This window comes from Protomyctophum bolini (assembly GCF_963924005.1).
Source record: "Protomyctophum bolini genome assembly, chromosome: 4".
Lineage (NCBI taxonomy): Eukaryota > Metazoa > Chordata > Actinopteri > Myctophiformes > Myctophidae > Protomyctophum > Protomyctophum bolini.
In genome coordinates this window covers 34,345,305-34,365,441 of record NC_137865.1, presented here as the reverse complement: position 1 = coordinate 34,365,441, position 20,137 = coordinate 34,345,305, and the positions used below count along the sequence as shown (strand labels likewise).

General features: G+C 42.3%; 2 protein-coding genes across 2 annotated transcripts; both read left to right on the top strand.

Moving 5' to 3' along the window:
- Positions 1-1,885: 1,885 nt before the first annotated feature.
- On the top strand, positions 1,886-11,418 carry LOC308314771 (carboxypeptidase A2-like; the record flags this gene model as incomplete). Its single annotated transcript, XM_080762449.1, has 11 exons — positions 1,886-1,956; positions 3,762-3,843; positions 4,296-4,430; positions 5,220-5,318; positions 5,607-5,708; positions 6,393-6,494; positions 7,399-7,509; positions 9,260-9,350; positions 9,960-10,159; positions 10,459-10,543; positions 11,231-11,418. The coding sequence occupies exons 1-11, from the start codon at positions 1,892-1,894 to the stop codon at positions 11,416-11,418; spliced, it is 1,260 nt and encodes a 419-aa protein (XP_080618575.1). The 5' UTR covers positions 1,886-1,891.
- Positions 11,419-13,068: 1,650 nt separating this feature from the next.
- borcs5 (BLOC-1 related complex subunit 5) lies at positions 13,069-19,012 on the top strand. The gene is made up of 4 exons (XM_080761526.1): positions 13,069-13,306; positions 14,636-14,779; positions 16,919-17,076; positions 17,342-19,012. The coding sequence occupies exons 1-4, from the start codon at positions 13,249-13,251 to the stop codon at positions 17,576-17,578; spliced, it is 597 nt and encodes a 198-aa protein (XP_080617652.1). The 5' UTR covers positions 13,069-13,248; the 3' UTR covers positions 17,579-19,012.
- The last annotated feature ends 1,125 nt before the right edge of the window (positions 19,013-20,137 follow it).

Below are 20,137 nucleotides of genomic sequence, written 5' to 3'. Positions count from 1 at the left end.
CCGTATAGGAGAAGTGAGAACAGACTCTACCGTTGCATAGAAGAAGCTGAGTTTGGTTTGACGGGGGAGGTCGGAGTTCCATACATTGGTTCAGTGCCCTCCATGCAAATGCCTTCCTTTGCTCCGTTGAGCTGGCCCATGAGCCCATTTTACATGCAGGTACAACAAGCAGCGCAATGCAAGTGTGTGAGGTCCTTAAAAATACTGTGCAACATCGACATTAACAATAGCAAAAAATAAATACAGATAAGAAAAGCCCACATGAATAATTTCTATAGCACTGTAGGTGTTCATTCATGCTGTACTGGAGTGCCACCATGTGGCTCTCCACTTGCAGTCAAGAGCCATCAAACCACGTTCTTCCATATGGTCTTACTTTGAAATCTTATAGTATGAAGTATAATTGTAGTTATTTGTTTTTATGGATGCTAGTTATGTTATACATTAGTTATGTATGCATGTGGGTTACTGAATAAGCGAACGGAACTGAGTATATTATGTCTAAATTACCAGACAGTGGCTTTGTGGTTAGAGTGTCTGTCCTGAAACTGGGAGGTTGGGGTTCGATCCCTGGCCAGATCCAATGCCTCCCTGCTTGGAACTCAGCATCAATGGGTTGGACTCTGGGGTCAAATCAACTAATCAAATAAAAGTGGAACAAAAATAATTTCAGATGGGGGTCTGCAGCCAAATACAGATAATTCTGGGGGCCCTTGACATGAAGAAGGTTGAGCACCACTGACAGGGTTTTCAGAAAACTGTTAAAATGGGATAATGGGTTTAAACCACTTCAGCCCTTTATACTTTGGCCATTTGAAAATAAATATGTCTCGTGTCCCTCGTCCTTTGCACAAGTGAAGAATAGATATCTGCTGTATCTAATCTAATAATGATGTCTCGTGTCCCTTGGTGAACGTAGGGACAGATATCTGCTGTGTCTGCCCACATGATGTCTGCATGCATGGGAGAACGCCACTATCTGCAGCTGGCAATTGGAAAGACAAATAGAGCCGAAAACGGTACGTTCGTTCCCTAATTTCACATATAGTTCCACTGGACAGGAGAGTTGTGTCATTGTCCTTATCAGCAGAATGAAAGGTTCCACTGGACAGGAGAGTTGTGTCATTGTCACTATCAGCAGAATGAAGGTGCTGCCCTGGGAAAGGGACCACATGGTGTTAAGAAACTACCAGTGATGGAAAAAGTACTCAATAGTTTTACTTATTAAGTAAAAGTATCAATACTTCAATGTGGAACTTACAGAATACTCCATTACAAGTAAAGGTCCAGAATTCAAAATGTACTTGAGTAAAACATATTGGCATGTACCTAAAGTACCAAAAGCAGAAAGTACTCACTATATGCAGAATGTCCCATTTCAAGTTTTCGAGTGAATAAAAATCTTTTGAAAATAGCCGATCTACAAGCTCACGAATCGCGACACATTGTGAGCTTGTAGATCGGATATTTTCAAATGTACATGTATATAGAGCTGAAGTGGTTAATGTGTGTTTTGTCTGAGAAAGGAGAGAGGCCGCTACAGCTCGTAGTCACGATGCCATCAAAACTTTTATTTTTCCAACGTTTTGGCAACAAGTTGCCTTCTTCAGGGAATGGAATGTGTGTTTTGTAACAATAATCAAAATCAAAATCTACAAAGTAACTATAAAGTTTTCAAATAAATGTAGTGGAGTAAACGTGCAATATTTGCCTCTGCGGATGTAGTGGAGTAGAAGCAAAAGTACTGGCAATTGGAAATAGGCCTACTCCAGAAAAGTACAAATACCTCAACATTGTACATTGTACTTTCCACCACTGGAAACTCCAGTATAAGAGGCACTGCTTGGCTTGCCGGGGGCTCCCAAACAGGCTGGACATTCTACGAGGCAACATGAAAGGCCTTGTGGTGTTGTGTGCATTTCTGCTGGCTGCCCAGTGTGAGAGGGTCTTCTTTGGGTAAGTTATTTGTTTCAGGTATTTGATTGATGTGGTTATCCTGTCAGAGGATATTAATTAATACAATCTGGGAATACATTTCTTACCAAGAAATGTCTTCACCAATGTGTTTGTAATGGTGTCTAACTAACACATCCTACATTGGTTTCTAGTATTCAGCCACCCTAGGGGAATTTTTGACAGCTGCTAAATGTTGGGGTACCATTAAGAACCAATATAAGGCCAAATGTACTACATTTCATTATACTTTAAGTACAGTAGCATGTGACGTGTCAGGACGATAATCAGTTTTGATGGATGCCCTGCAGTGGCTCACTACCCCCGCAGTGGCTCACTACCCCCGCAGTGGCTCACTACCCCCGCAGTGGCTCACTACCCCCGCAGTGGCTCACTACCCCCGCAGTGGCTCACTACCCCCGCAGTGGCTCACTACCCCCGCAGTGGCTCACTACCCCCGCAGTGGCTCAGAGCTAAGAGTGCAAACTGTATTAAATTAAGGGCATAGTCCATCTGATCCAGGTTCACATCTGATCCTATTTTCTGTATCGCACCTTTCTCTTTGCTTGATGTATCAAAAATAATGCAACCACGCCAAAACAAATGAGGGTCATCACCATGCTGGCTTGTGGTGGACATTTTATTGCCACGGACAAACACAATATTAGCAGAAACACATAAACAGCTATAGTCCTGATGGACCATAACAGGTCTGTAAAGTCTTTGCAAATAAGACATTTGAGAACCACTAGTACTATAGTTGGACTCCTAATGTGCCATACATAGTGTCGTAGTACAGTGGTTCCCAAACTTTTTTGTGTCAAGGACCCCCAAATGAACATTTATTAGGCCACGGACCCCCAATTTGAAAACATTTTACGGCTCTAGCAGTGATTCCGAAACACATTAATTTCATGGACCCCCAAATTCACACACATTATGCCACGGACCCCTGATTTAATGGCATTTCTATCTCTGGTAACCCAATTTATATTGTAAAACCACTGTTAATTTAACTCTGAGAGTGAGATTGTACAAATGGTTCCATTTGTACACTGTCTGAGTTACAGACCCATAAGGGTCCATTTGGTTGCAAATTATCATTTAGCTGGGTCCCCCCTGGAACTCCCTCAAGTACCCCGGACCCCACTTTGGGAACCAATATCATAGTAAATCAGTGTCATACCTTGAAGAAAACCTGGAGACTTGACAGTCATTCACTAATTGGGTCTTATGATCAAAATAAGAACATTATAATGGTGTGTAAAAAAGAAAATCAAAAATTTGCTACGGACACATTTTGTCCGTGTACGGACATGTTGATGACCCCTGGATATGTCATTGTCAAGTTAAAGTGAGTTCCTAGTTGTCCCTTTGAAGGCATATATGTGATGCTGTAGTCCAGTGGTTCTCAAAGTGGGATTCGGGGACCCCCAGGGGTCTTTGAGGGAGTTCCAGAGGGACCCCAGCTAAATGATAGTTTGGGACCAAATGGACCCTTATGGGTCTCTATAACTCTGAGAGTGTACGAATGGAACCAAATGGACCCTCTCAGAGTTCAATTAACATTGATTTTAGTGATTTTAGTATGAGTTATTTTCCCAGAGATAGACATGCCATTAAAAGGGGGTCCATACTCTGTAGCCTAAATGCATGTCAAACTGATCGGTCCTTTGGTTGAGAATCACTCCTAGAGCCGTAAAAATCTTCTCTTCTGTGGGTCCCTGGCGTATCTTTTCAAATGTCAATTGTGGGGTCCTTGATATGAAAAAGTCTGAGAACCACTGCTGTATGTGTGTGTTCCCCAGGGACCAGGTTCTCAGGGTCAATGTGGAGACAGAGGAACACATCAAACTGCTGCAAGCTATGGAGGATGATCACTACTGGGAGGTACAGTAGGCCTACGCTGCAATTTCTCAATTTTCTTTACAGACTTTCAAGATGTCCACATCAAGCTCGCAGCAGCTTGTAGATTATTTTCTTCGCTATTATTGAAATCGGACTTGTGTGTTTGCACGCACTCACACTCACACTCACACTCACACTCACACTCACACTCACACTCACACTCACACTCACACTCACACTCACAGTCACAGTCACACTCACACTTATGGAAGAAGCTTGCTTCACACTTGTTTCACAAACTTGTGAACTCAACCGCCCCCATCTGGTGGAGTCAGGTTAACACAACCAGGAATACACAGAACTTGTACAGACACAACTATGCAAAAAGAAAAGACGTATTTAGCCCCATGTTTGAATGCCAAACTTTAAACTGTGTATATATATATTTGATCCAGCCAAAGCTGTGACCCTCTGTGATCCTGTTGTTCTTCCAGCTGGACTTTTGGCTGGATCCCGTCTCCACCGAGCTGCCAGTTGACATCCGTGTGCCCTACTCCAGTCTGAGTGCTGTCAAGGCTTACCTGAATGCCCACAACATTCCCTTCTCTGTTGTCATCAGCAACCTTCAGGTCTTTCATTATGTTCCATTTTATGTTTTTAGGCTACCTGTATTTTCACTTAGCTGGTAACTACTGCAACAACTGCAGTAGAGACAAATATTATTTGCTATCAAGAATGAGGTTTTCAGCTATTACTTTCAATGGTGTGACTGACGTCACGTTCTATTTCTATATAGTGCATTGTGCTATCACATGAGGGTTAGATTTTTACACATCTTTTATATATTTATCACAGACCACAGGCTACTGATTTATGCGTGAATAAAACAAAATGTTACACCCTGCCCTGTGTTACTTAGTGATCAATGTTCAAAAAACTGTTGTGGAACGTTCCTAATTCACCATTTGTCAGCCTTCTGATTGGTCCCTGACTGACTAACCAGCAGGCTCTTTCTGCCTTGTTCCGCCCTGGTTCCGCCTTGTTTATATTGAATTTGCTAAAACATATTTTTGGGGAAAAAACAAACATGACATGCACAGTCACCATGCTTCCCCTGTGGTGTTCCTTTTTACTGACACCAAGTTTAATATAATGCAGAATGCACAGACTATCAATACGAAGCAACTGAAATACACGTTATTTCAATAGTAGTGGATGGAGAGAAAGGATTTTTGTCAAAACACAAAACGGCAACCAATGTGTGCGAAGAGGGGCAGAACCACGGGCGGGACTTGACAAGGGGTGAATTCCACTATTACAGTAAGCCCGTTAATTTACTCCACACACCAAGTTAGGTGTGTGGAGTTAGACAACAGAGTCAATATGAATATGTTGGTGACTGTATGTGTGACGTGTAGGAGGTGCTCGATGAGGAGAGGGCAGAGATGGAGAAGAACCAGATGATGGAACGCAGCTCCCGCAGCTTGAACTTTGGAGCATACCACCCTCTGGAGACTGTATGTCAACACACATGCATGTACACACGTGCACTTCTACACGCACACTAACGCACACACGCACGCACCTAACCTCTTTGCTGAAGATGGCCGATTTACAAGCTCACAACGCCTCACAGCGCCAAGCACTGTGAGCTTGTAGATCAGCAATTGTTGGCTAAAGTTCTCCTCAGAATACGGAAGTTTCAAGTGGTTCATGTAAAAAGAAAAAAAAACGTCCTAGTCCCAGACGCCCTGTTGAAGACCGTCTCTCTGTAATACCTCCTCCCCCGGGCTTGTCCCATGCAGATCTACAGTTGGATGGACACGCTGGTGGCTGAGCATCCTAACCTTGTGACCAAGGAGGAGATCGGGAGAAGCTACGAGAACAGGCCTATGTATGTGCTTAAGGTAGGAGACCACTACACATCTACTGGCCTATGTATGTGCTTAAGGTAGGAGACCACTACACATCTACTGGCCTATGTATGTGCTTAAGGTAGGAGACCACTACACATCTACTGGCCTATGTATGTGCTTAAGGTAGGAGACCACTACACATCTACTGGCCTATGTGTGTGCTTAAGGTTTGGAGACCACTACACATCTACTGGCCTATGTGTGTGCTTAAGGTAGGAGATGACCACAGATCTATGCTGGGCTAGACTAGAGAAAATGTTGTGTGTGTTTGTCTACTGCCTGAACTGTAACTTCTGTGTATGCATGCGTGTGTGCTTACGTCTATGGGTGCATGTCTGCATGAGACTGTGTGTGTGTGTGTGTGTGTGTGTGTGTGAGATAGAGAGATAGAGCACCAGTAAACTGCGTGCACAAAATAAATATGTGTATGTTAAACATATGTACTTACGCGTATAAAGATACATTATGTATCATCGAGGGAAATTGTTTTGATTTGATTTTAATTCCAGCCCCAGAATTGTACACATACATACACACACGTACACACACGCACATGCACACGCACACGCACACGCACACGCACACACACACACACACACACACACACACACACACACACACACACACACACACACACACTCAAACTCTCAGTACAATCTCTCTCTGTCTGTACAGTTCAGCACTGGTGGCACAAAGCGTCCTGCCATTTGGATTGACACTGGAATCCACGCCAGGGAGTGGGTGTCTCAGGCTACTGGGATCTGGACTGCCAACAAGGTGAATGGGAGGACCAATTCAATAAACAGGAAATACTTAAGTAAATATAACTCATATAATACATGATGCTTTTAGGGTAAATGGTAAATGGTGCATTTATATAGTGCCTTGGGCGCTTTACATAGATTGAGCATGACATTCACCCATTCACACACACATTCACACACCGTGTTCGAACTGGGAACCTTGGGGTGTTTACAGTGTTTTATTCACTCAAATTGACGGGTGCAGTACTTAGTTTAGACAGTTTTTGGTTTAGACTAGTCATTGGTTAGACCAGTCATTAGTCCTACAACTACAACCTGTCTCAAACCCTAAACCACACCTAAACCTAACCTTAACCCATGTCTAACCAATGACTAGTCTAAACTAAGTATGCACCCCAAATTGACACTATGGAAAATATGGTTATGTAGGGCCCAAATGGTGTAAATGTTCCCTCGCACTTTCACAGTCATAAAATATTATAGCGGTAGGAAACCACCTAACTCAGCATATAAATCAGCACTGATTTATAAAAAAGAAAACAAAGAAAACACCCTTTACTTCTGTGTGTGTTGGTTAAAACAAAACAAAGGTATCCACCTCTCCCCCTCTCATGCAAGTAATTTAATATATAAAGTCAAGTCACAACACCAACTTAGATGAGGCAGTATTGCTTTGTTTCCTGACAAATAAATAATTTTCAGAAAAATGAACATTTTGGAGTTAGGCGGTTTCTTCCCGACAGCAGAAATATTATATCTACTGGTAGCTACAGATTATGTAATCTTTTCCTTTTCTAGTTTAGGTTTCTACATGTCCAAGTGTAGTGTAATTTGGGCTTGAGAATGTATTGTAAAATAATTCACAATGATCACTAACAAACGAAAATAGAATAACCACCCATGATGTTTCCATCCAGATTGCCACTGACTACAGCAGTGACTCCTCCATCACCTCTCTGTTGAACAACATGGACATCTACCTTCTCATCTTCGCTAATCCTGATGGATATGCTTACACGCACAGCAACGTAGGTTACACAAGTATGACGCGCAAACGCGGGAAGCGAACGCAGCTATACGTCCAAATATGGAGTGTGTTGCATCAATCACAAACAAATCACTCAGCTCCATATATGGGCACAAAGGGGGGGGACACAGACAGACAGACAGACAGACATGATCTGCTAGGTCTCATAGTAAGTGCTCTCTGCGTTCGCAACCAGTAAGACGCGCAAACGCGGGAAGCGAACGCAGCTCGTACATATTTAAGTTAAGTTATTTTTAAGTTACGTTTTTAACTTAGCCATAACCATATAAGGAGTCCCCAAAGCAGCTATACGTCGAAATATGGAGTGTGTTGCATCAATCACAAACAAATCACTCAGCTCCATATATGGGCACAAAGGGGGGACACACACAGACAACAGACAGACAGACAGACAGACAGACAGACAGACAGACAGACAGACAGACAGACAGACAGACAGACAGACAGACAGACATGATCTGCTAGGTCTCATAGTAAGTGCTCACTGCATTCGCAATCACTGCGTTCGCAATAAAAGAAAGAATATATATCCTAGGACCTATAGTGAAATTGGTTTATGGGAGGGCGGGCAGGGATCTCCATATATGGGCATGAAAGGGACGGGTGCAATGGCCAATGGGCACTCCAACACTATGATGACTCATTCAGACTTATTGGCCGAATCGACAATGCACCAGTACTACGGTATTTGGTGTTACTTAAGGCCTATTCATAGTCCAGTTTTAGGTGAAGAGGTGACCACCGAAAACTACAATATGACGTCACTGAGCCGCAGAGGTCACCGCTCACACAACACATCTCTCTGTTTTTTCTAAGCACCGTTTCGGTCACCGAAAACTGGACTATGAATAGGCCTTTATTCACTCAAGACTGTTTTTCCAAAAGATTATTACCTAAAGGTCCCTGCACACCGGACGCGATTTCGGACTTTTAGTGGCGTTTTTCCGTCGGTTTTCCGAAAAACACACCCAGTGTGCAACCACCTTCAACCACCATGTATTTAATTGCGACATTTCCCGTCAGTCAGTCACTCAAAATCCCCATACATGGGAATGCTCCCATATGGTGCCCACTGCCAGGTCTCATGACATCATGTGACATCATCAGGGATGGAGATCCCTTATGTCATAGTATGTCGCAATTAAGCCCATATATGGAGATCCCTGATGTCATCAATGTTGGCCAGCAACTCTACATCTGATCTCAAACCTCAAACCCTTAGATCTCCATATATGGATATGTGTACCTGTTCTGACATTCCGATCCTTCCTCTTTTGACTGATACCTGTCCATTCAAACTCTAGACAGGCCTGCCCCAAAGTTATTAGTGCAGCTGCGCCTGGCAGCCGGCAAAAATTAGAGTTCTCAACAGGCCCGAAAATTAAGGCCCGGCCCTCATCTAACCCTGTACACTCAAGAGAATGTCTTGAGTGGAGCTGACCTGTTCTGACATTCCATATGTTGATCTGACCTCATCAAACCTTTTACACTCAAGACATTCTCCTTATATGGCCAGTACAGAATTAATTCCATGTTGATCTGACCCCCCATGCCAAAGCGCCAGAGCTCGCCCAGCAGTCTGCCGTCAACGAGGCGGATGCTTGCACGCTTCTTCTCGCCCGTAGGCGTCTTGCTGGTAGTGTCACTAGGGTTCAAGAGGTGAACAGGGAATTTACATGCCAGAGAAGATGTAGAACTTGACTAATGAAAACGTGTCATGTGATGTGTAGGACCGCATGTGGCGCAAGACCCGCTCCAAGAACTCTGGCTCCTATTGCGTTGGAGTGGATCCCAACAGGAACTGGGATGCAGGCTTTGGTGGTTGGTACAACACAATCACTTACATAAAATGAGCTGAAAATTACATTTATACCAAATTTGAAAAGGTGGTTTAAAAATTATTACCACACTGAATAGGCTTCATTCATTTATCAATATTGCCCCAACCACTTAGTGTGCATTTTTTGTTTCCCAAACCTTTTAGCTGGAGACCCAAAAGAGAAATTAGACGTTTGCCCGTGACCCAAACTAGTGAAAATAGCAGATCTACAAGCTCAGAATGCATCGGCTATTTTCTTAGACATTATTTTGTTTTCAAATTTATTGCTTTGATTTTTCTTGTATTTCTTCATGAAATTACTGTAAAGAAAATCATTGAATTCATGAACATATTTGCTTTTTTGTAAATGTTTTTTGAAAATGTTTTGAAATAAGAATAATTAAAGGTTAAAATGTGTCCGCGACCCACAAATGGGTCCAGACTCAGTGTTTGGGAACCAGTGGTATAGTCTACTTCAATAATCCAACATGCACAATTTAAATGAGACACAAATTAAATTCCTTTTGTGAACTCATACATGGCACAGGCAATGTTTTATGATTCTGAATCCAGTTCATATTGTGATCCCGATTCTGGTTCGCCGCAACCAGGTCCCGGTGCCAGTCGGAACCCCTGCTCCGAGGCTTACCACGGCCCATCTGCCCACTCTGAGATCGAGGTGAAAAATATGGTCAACCTGGTAAAGAACCATGGAAACTTCAAGGCCTTCATCTCTGTCCATGCCTACTCCCAGCTGCTCATGTACCCCTATGGTTACTCCTGCAAAGCTGTGCCTGACCAGCCTGAGCTGGTAAGAACAACATACTGTACAATGTACATCTTCTCCACTGTAATGTATGGCAGCCTGTTTTTAAAGATGGACATCATTGTCATTGTACAGTAGCTTTCACCTAGCTATTGTTCTTTGCTTCTCCATTTGTCACTAAGCCGCTACTGCTTGGGTACAGGTTGCATATACTGCATGCCTGCTGAATGAATGTTCATGAACATTGTGACCAAGCTATGGCCATTTGGCTTCCAACAAACGAAAATATACATTCTAATGTCCTCTGCAATGCATTCCTCCCAAACCTTATTGTTCTCCTGTAGGACTCCGTTGGCAGGGCAGCAGTTCAGAAACTCACTTCCCTCTATGGCACCCGATACAAGGTTGGAAGCATCTGCAACATCATCTGTAAGTAGTTTCTGTCTAGAATAGATGGAACTTTATACCGCATTGAGTTACTCAAATCACGAAGAGTTGAAGACTCTGCTCCAAAGTCACTGCAAAAACTAAACAAAGAAAATTATAGCTAGATAGGTACAGTGTAAATACATAGTCAGATGGGTAGGTATAGGTACAGGTACAGGTACAGAAGGTGCGTAGATAATTAGATCAATCAATATGCTAAGTGGGCAAGCTAGATCACATCACATGACATCTCATAAGCAGGGAAACTCTCAATGTACCTCATAGGACATTAAGGGTGCGTTCTGATATGCGCACCGGGAATGTGGCCGGTCACGTCACAGAGCGCACCGTCGCAAGTGTGGCTTATTTACGAACGACCAGTTAAATCTGGGCGTTTTAAATTAATGTGTTAAATGAACACTTGTTGTATGGTTCCCAGGGAGCGCTCGAGACACCACAGTGACGCACTCACACTGAACAACCCCAACTTCTGAGTATAGGGTCGGTCAGTGCGGGCACTCAGCACAACCCGGGGCACAGCGCACTAGACTTTCAAACGACAACGCACAGAGTGCACTGAATAAACGGACGACAAGAGGCCACACCAGTGCGCTCAGTGGGAATCTCCAAACGTACCCTGCAATAGAAACGTCTAATCCTTCTCTTCCTTTCTCTCCTCCATTATTTCAGATCAAGCCAGTGGTGGCAGTATTGACTGGTCTTACAACCTGGGCATCAAGTACTCCTATGCCTTTGAGCTGAGAGACACCGGACGCTATGGTTTCATCCTGCCAGCCAATCAGATTATTCCCACCGCCAGCGAGACTTGGCTGGCCCTGAAACACCTCATGGAACATGTCCGCGACCATCCATATTGAAGCATCTAAAACCTAATGTATGATAATACATGATCATCCCTATTGAATGATTTAAATTGAAGCAATAAAGATTAAAAAACAAAAAGGTGTATTCTGGGCAGTGGTGAAAAAAGTACTAATTTTTTTTCCCCCAAAATCTACTTGGGTAAATGTACACAAGTATTGGCATCAAAATGTACTTAAAGAAATACTGCTAACTGCCAGTGGACCATCTCACTCAAGCCCATGGCATCTTCAAAGAAAACATTGAATTATTTATTAACAGTTTCCAGAATTACAGTACATTTCAAGCACAACTCAATACAAAAACTTTCAACTGTGATTGGATGACCAATAATTTAATAAAGCACTATGCTTGTTTACAAGAGGGTCAACCATGTTCAATTCATCATAACATTTAGAGACATACAAATATACACTTCTATATAGCCAAAACAGGAACTCATCATCAGAAGGGAGGTAAAAAGCGAACAGTGTCTTTCCTGACTCCACAGATTGGCAGGTGAACTCGCATGTGTTCACTCAGAATTGAAGTTTTGAAACCAAGGCCACAAGATGGCAGCATTGTTTCTTTTTCGCCTCATGCCGTGGTGATCTGAATCAATTTTAAGAAACTTACCATCAAATTTGACATGTGTACACTACAGATGTACATGTAGGCTACACCATTTATATCGCAAATTTCATACCAGGGAAACTACATTTGAAACAATCCCACAAACGTGCCAAAATAGCCTGTTTTCAGATAATTGGAGTGGAGACTGGAGTAAAATTACAATATTAGTCTCTATTATGTAATATGTATGTAGTGGAGTAAAACATTGGAAATACTCCAGTAAAGTGTAAGTACCTCAAAATTATACTTAAGTTAAGTGCTTAAATATCAGGTAAATATATGTAGTTTACTAGTTACTTAGTTAGAAAACATACACTCACATTGACAAAGCAAGTGTCAAAATATAGCATTTTGTATGTACACTACAGCATTTTGTAAACATGTATATCACATGTTTTAAACAAGTAGGTTTTTTTGCAGTATTAAACTTTGGGACAAATATAGCAGCATATTTTCTCAAGACTTTAATTCAACCATTGCCATGAGCATGCGTGAGACAGAATTCAAAATAAAGTGGGTGGAAGCAGAAAGTACAGTAATGGTTGCAGGAGAAAGGAGGTAGTATTAACACGGCTAAAGTTGGGACATAGTGCGTTAAACAAAACACTGAAGGTGATGGGCAAAGATATCCTACAGGCCTATGTGAACATTGTCAGGAGTCGGAGTCGGTGGAGCATATGGACTGTAGACAGTATCAGAGAGAAAGAGAGAGAATGGTGGAAGAGCTGAGAAGGTGGGGAGTTGAAGAAATCACTTTTAATAAGCTAATTGGTGCAGCAGAGGATAATACGGGGAGAGGCACGGTGACCAGGTTTATTAAAGAAACTGGGTTATGGGATAGACTATAAGTAAGCAAGAGTAACAGAAGGGGGCGGTAATGCAACTTTTTGGATGCCAACCGCCATAAAACCCCATGAAGAAGAAGAAGAAGAAGCATGCGTGAAGCTTGCACTGGCCTTCCACGTGACCACTGTGTACGGAAGTGTGTGCAGCCTGCCCAGCAGCAGCACCATAGACAAGACATCTATGAGGGCTACAACAACTGTCTGCGCTTGTCGGGTATTTGACAATAAAGTACAGAGGGCTATGTCTACATTGGGCCACATTTTGATTCGGTTCTGCTGTTTAAAATATTTGCAGTAAAACTATTTTTGCAAGGCACGGAAATAATCCATCCGTCTGTCTGCTGACCGTCTGAAGTAGAAGTCACAACAATGGGAGCGGAACAAAGCGGGGAGTCGGAACACAAGCATTCCGATTACAGCTCATCAGGTGAATTTTCCTACCAGTGCTGTTATTTTGTTGATTACTTAAGCAAAGAAATAAAAATTAAGAAATATGTAATAAAAAGCAGAAAACGTCGTTTATGTTTCGGTACCTGTATCCTGCCTGCGAGGCAGGGTACTTGCTGGCCATGGTTCACAACTTCAGATGACGCGGCTCGTATACTTCATGATCATGACTATATAGCCTAAGATTTAGACTATAGTCATATTAGCTCTGGTCCATAGGTCTAATGCGTTGCACGCATTAGAGCTATGGATCAGAGCTATAGTCATATAGTCTATTAGCCCTGGTCCAATAGTCTATATAGACTCCTTTCACCTGGGCCTATAGCCCCTCTCGGAACCCTCCATAAAGCTTTTATGAAATGTGGACTTATTTTGGCTTTACGTAGGGTTCCTGTACATTACTTCATTTTTCGAATGCGATTGTTGGAACGCGGACATAAACAAACTCTGCATTAAGTCGATCTGCGCACTCTGACGATTTTGTTTTTCTTGTGATGGCTTCTGAATGTGCGAACTATGCAGATTCATTTATCCGAACGTGTTTACATGTATTTATGTGTGCATACCAGGTGGCAGCCGGCGCAGGAACAGGACCCCATGGTATAAAGTCTTAAAAATGTCAGAAACTTTACTACCATTGGGTTCTGCTTGTGGGGCTAACCTGGGCCAGGCGCTGGCTCTGCCAGTGGGCCTAATGAGGCCAACTCCTTTCACCATTTCCAGCCTCTGCCTCAGCCAATTGAGGCTCAACCAATCAGGCTCTGCCAGTGGGCAGTTTGCAGTCTTCCCACAGGCACAAACGCAGTTAAAACGGGTGCTATTACTGCTATGACAACCTATATCATTAGGTTCATTAGCTGCATCGTTCTCAAGTAGGAGTACAGGTTTAGTCAGTCAAAAGGGAGACATCGAAAAGAGGAAGGATCAACATATGGAATGTCAGAACAGGTCAGCTCCATATATGGAGATCTAAGGGTTTGAGGTCAGATGTAAAGTTGCTGGCCAGCTATGCAGATCTAGGTGATGATCTAGTCTTCTCCATGTATGGCAGGACATCCAGGGTTTGACGAGGTCAGTGTCGGAATGCGGAAGTGCTCATTCTATCTCAATGGAATAGTGCCAATGTTTGGAACTATAGCCCATGGGCACCCGCTTTTCGGCGAGATCAAAGCGTGTCGCCACTCTCTTACTATTCCACTCGGCATACAGTATATGGAGACGTAGTCGACCACCAACCGACCGACTGACGGGAGATTCAGCTTTTCATAGTAAACTATGCTGATGGACTGTATGAATGTGCTCTTTGCAGTGGTGCCCTCACCGGCCAAACATAAGGCCAAGATGGATGACATAGTGGTGGTGGCTCAGGGGACACAGTCCATGCGGAACATACACAATGACCCAGATGTCATCAAACTCCAGGAGATCCCCACATTTCAGCCACTTCTAAAAGGTAGCTTGATATGTCCAAGTCTGTTGAATTGTTTTATCTTTACTTCTTTAGAGACTGCATGTGTAGTAATTTTCTCACTTCCCAGTACAGTCACATTAAACTGTTTAGTCACTGAGCAATGTCACTTGGAACAGTGGAGTGTTTAACCCATTGAGACCTGAGACAGTTTTCTGAAAAATGTGTGTTTCTATCAGTGAAACCTTTTCATGCCAGGGAGCGCCACAATTATATATCTCTGCTGTCCAGAGGAAACATCGTAACTACAAAATGTAAATTTTTCAGGAAATGAAAAATATAATCTTTTAAGGAAATTAATTAAACCATATATTTTTGAAACGATGCAATACTGCCCCATCAAAGTTGGTATTGTGAATTAAGATATTGTCAATACTTACATTAGAAGGAGAGAGTTGGTGGAGTTAGCTGTTTTAGCAGACAGTTTGAGGGTCCAATGGAGTTAAGAGGTTTTGTCTAATGCGTAAAGGGTGTTCAATGGCACTGATTTATGGAGAACAAAAACCTCAAAAATGGAGTTGTGAGGTTTCCTCCGGACAGCAACGATATTAGCAGCCGACCCCCATCTTGAGTTAAAAACGTTTGCTGTGTAAGAATATAGATTCAAAGATTTTTCAATAATAGCAGATCTACAGTACAAGCTTGTGAGATCTGCCATTTTTCAACAGCTATAAGTTAATGGTTAAAGTGGTTAAAAGCTAATGTGACACAGATGCGTCCTCAGGTCTAAATGGCTTAGAAAGAGTCATTTACTTTACACACTGGTCTTGTGATTTGAACTTGTGCTGAGTCGGCTCAAACGGACTTCAGCACGGGAAATTGCTCGCCTGCGGTTCGCTCTGCAGTGCTTCTCGTTGCTCAAGAACGCTTGAGATGACGTGCCTCCATCCGTCGTCGTAACAGTTTTTTTGCCTAACTACTTCCTAACAAAGTTCTCACCAAGTGGGCCGAGTGGTCCGCCTCGCTGGAGGCGACAAGAACTGGTGAATCATAACCATAACACCTTTGATTCTGTGACAAAATAAATATGAAATCTGCTCGGCTAAACAAAGGGTATTTATTAAATGCACGTAGTATATCACCATTAATTATTCAAACATTTTCTTCCACAGAATCAAAGTTTTTATGCTCATGACTCACCAGGATCCTGGATGGCTTGATTCTACGCTTAAAATAATGGGAACCGCCCATAGATCCGAAGTACCGTTAGTCCGAACATGCACTGCTCCCGTGCTTGCGGTTAGGTTTAGGTTTCCTCCCGTGCTTGCGGTTAGGTTTAGGTTAGGGTTAGAGGTAGGGATAGTAATTTCGGAACAATGAACCTTCTGACTAATGACATGGCACCGAGATATAAATATTTTTGTAAATCTCTACGGGGAAAATTTTATGAGAGATTTTTCACTCTGTCCAGAAGACCACGCCCATTGCTATTCTCTATTCAGTATTTTAGCTGTGACGTGAGCGCCCCCTCCTAAGATACTTCAGGGTCCTACTTTTGTGTCGCTTTTGTGTCCCCATAGAGTTATACTGTGACGCTACGTCGGACTAAATCTGAGACGAAAACAACCACGAAAGTCTCATTTTACCGCTTTCCTCGCAACAACAAAGCTCCGCTGCTCTCCCAAATCTGGCCGTCTGCCCCACATGGAATACTATCGCCATTTTATTTTATTGTGTCAACTAAATCCTCATTAATGCAAACTAGATTTAACATACTCAAGCCTGCACACATTCTAAATATGCCCCCGAAATATTTTACAGAGCAAATGCCTTCAATAATAATGATAATAATAGTCTTTATTGTCTCCACATCATATATTTTTGTTGTCATTGACACTTGTACAAAATATTAATAATTCTACTCGAGTTGGAAGCATTAAGACCCATTTTAACCCTCAATGGCTTCCTTTCTGAAAAATAATGCCATTGTAAAAAGATTCACGCGTTTAGATATGCTATTTACAATGAGATGCGGACGGGAGCTGGTGCCACTTGGACCCGGACTTTTAGCACTACAAAATGACGTCGGACTTAAATACTGAATAGGTGAACTGGGAATAGCTGCCTGCGGGGCATGTGTATTTCAGTGTTCTGAGACTTCATTTGATCTTGGTTGTTCTGCAGGGGTGCTCAGTGGTCAGACATCCCCAAGTAGTGTATGCCTGGAGAGGCTGGACTCAGGTCAGGTTCTGCAGCTGTGTGTCCGCTACCAGGACCACCTCCACCAGTGTGCTGAGGCTGTGGCCTTTGACCAGAACGCCCTGGTCAAGAGGATCAAAGAGGTAAATACATCTCTTTACCAGCTATCCATTTTTCCTGTTGTTTTTATTCCTGGCACTGTATAACTAATGAGATGATGAATGAAAATAATTAGACTACGGTAGTTATATTTCATGCCTATACGGCGATGAATCCCATCTCTCTCTGTCCCTTCCTCTTTTTCTCTTCATCTCTGACCCCTCTCTCGTCTTTATTTTCTCTCTGGTCCCTACTCGTTTTTCACTTTCATGCATTTGTATTCCTCCCACTTCCTCCCCTCGCCCCCAGATGGACCTTTCGGTCGAGACCCTGTTCAGCATCATGCAGGAGCGGCAGAAGCGCTATGCCAAGTATGCAGAGCAGATCCAGAAAGTCAACGAAATGTCCATGATCCTGCGGCGCATCCAGATGGGCATCGACCAGACCGTCCCTCTGATGGAGCGCCTCAACAACATGCTGCCCGAGAGCGAACGCCTGGAACCCTTCAGCATGCGGTCCGACGCTGATCCTGCAGCCACCAAGTAAAACGCACACACACCAAAAACTTGCTTTTGGCTGGATTTATTTAAAACGTTTTTAAAAAGAGAGATTTAAAAGCACAGTGCCAATCCAGGATGCGAGCTGTCTGTGTGCCTGCCCAAAAAACACCCTGCGGTTCTCGTTTTATTTGTTTTCCTTGGTAAGAGAGACACCAATCTACTCAGCACTCCATGTCATCGGCTGTCCTTTTTTATGTTCAACATTTCATTCGAGAATTAATGTACCCAAAAGAGAGCTGCCCAGCATCACGTGGAACACAGAGGATACATCATACACAGTACTGGGTTCACACCCGATGCAACCTGTCCTTGCGTTGAATGGATTGGAACCTGTGATGTTCCACCCGTTCGGATTTAAAAACGTAATGTAGCACTGTGGACTGAAAGATCACAGAGATAAGGGAACTCCGTTAGATGCCCATTCAAATGCAACATTTAACTGAGGCTGGTGGGGCTCTCCTGAAAACGTTTGAGAGACACTGATCTATTCATGACGTCAACAGTTTGTGTGTTGTTTTTTGAGGGCCGCTCATCATTTTTCGACCGCGGTCGAGATCATGGATTTCACAATGCCACGCCAGACTTCCCGGTCCTTCATTGCCTTCCCCAGTTCCTGCTTACTGATGCATGCGTCCCTAGCGATGACATCAGGGAATGACAGTTTTCTACCTCTGGTCTGCTTGATGGCCTTGAGGGGCTCTAGCCACTCCTATGTCCAGCTTTTAGTTACATTACACAAACATTGCGTAACACAAACATTGATATCTTGTATAGGCTTTCAACTGTCGGTAAGAAGTCTGCGATGATGATGTATGATGATAAGAGCGCCCCTCACTTCATACAGGTGTGATTTTTTTTCTATATAAATGGATGGAAATGTGAATGTGTCCCTTAGCATGCATGTAGAATGTATATAGTTTAAGCACAGATGCCCCAGTTGAACTTTACTCAGAACTCTGCTAAATATTGTTAGTGTCATATTAGTTGTGTCATCAACCTATACAAAACATATATGAAGATACGCTCCATTAAATGTATCTCCTTCCACAAACCTTCAAATACCCCTACTCTGGCCTGGAGTACCTAAAAAGGGACCCTTTTAGATTAAGATTATTAGATTAATAAAATAAATAAATAAAATAAAAATAAAATAATATAAAATCTGGTTGAGTACTTGAGTTGAATACTACTGTAGCTGTAGTCTTGGTCCCAACTTCCCAGGACCAGAGTTGAGAACCAATTGCTAAGTAGCTGGTAGAAGAGAAGAATGAGTCATCTACCTTGGATTTTGAGTGGATCCCAGAGGCACTATGGTGATTTAATGACATACTGGAATTCCAACAACAATACTGCGTGGATATTGTGTGATATTGTGTTTATGAAGTTAACAAACAAAGCTACCATTGCTCTGTGTTGAGAATGATGTGTATTTATTTATTTATTTATTTGGATAATCCTGTTCAGTCATTTGAACAATGTTACATAAAATGCTACATAGCTTTTGTAGTGTGGAGGAAAAAAGGACGACTTTACCTTTATAAGCTTTATTGCAGCATAACCTCCCAAAAGCACGATTGTTTTGTCAACTTAAACCCTTTTATTAAACTGCTAATATTAGTTGAACAGATCCGGCACTGTACTTTTACCCTTCAAGCTCACAACATGTTCCGTTGTAAGCTTGTAGATCAGATATTTTCAGGTAATGTTCCCTCCAGAATAAGGATGTTAGGCTTCAAGTAGTAAAGGGCAATGGAGTGTTGAAAATGTAGAACAGTGTATTTAGTCATACTGTCCACCAGGGAGAGGCAAAAGCATAGATTTCCCAGTACTAGGCCTGTGAGGTTCTCAACATCAATCTGATTTACTTCGTTTTTTAAGTGTAACACTTTTCGATTAAAGGAATTATTTAATGAAGATTGAAATTATAAAGGAAGAAAAAACAACCACAGAATGAAAAAGAAGTTAATACAAGACAAGACAACACAATTAAACGCAATAATTTAATTCATTAAACGAAAGGTATTCAAATGACTAGACTCTAGTCATTTGAATACCTTTCGTTTAATTAATTAAATTATTGTGTTTAACATTTAAATAGAAGTTAATACAAGACAACACAACACAATTGAACGCAATAATTTAATCCATTAAACGAAAGGTATTCAAATGACTAGACTCACTAGAGCATCAGAATAGCTCCTCAAATGTGATTGTAAAAGATCAACTGATCGTCATTGTTAACAAAAACAAAAGACAATGAAAACATTCATACTTAATTTCACCCAATGTCCTCTGCTCACTCTATAACTGCAAATATAGACACGTGTTGTACAATCAAAATCAAGGTGTAGAGCACCTGCATAGCAGCATATGAAACTGCCACCCTCAAAGATTTTGATTGTCTTTAGTATAGAATTTGCAATGGACAGATGCATTTAATTGTGAGAGTAGTAGAGGGCATCATTAATGTGAAGTTGCACAATGCCGATTGCCGAACCAGCAATATCCAAGATCTATATGGTTTCTGATTAGACAGAGCCATCTT

Coding starts and splice junctions, on each gene's coding strand:
- borcs5 (XM_080761526.1), top strand. CDS start 13,249: ATGGGAGCGGAACAAAGCGGGGAGTCGGAACACAAGCATTCCGATTAC. Junction 14,780..16,918: donor ATTTCAGCCACTTCTAAAAG/GTAGCTTGATAT, acceptor GTTGTTCTGCAG/GGGTGCTCAGTGGTCAGACA. Junction 17,077..17,341: donor TGGTCAAGAGGATCAAAGAG/GTAAATACATCT, acceptor CCTCGCCCCCAG/ATGGACCTTTCGGTCGAGAC.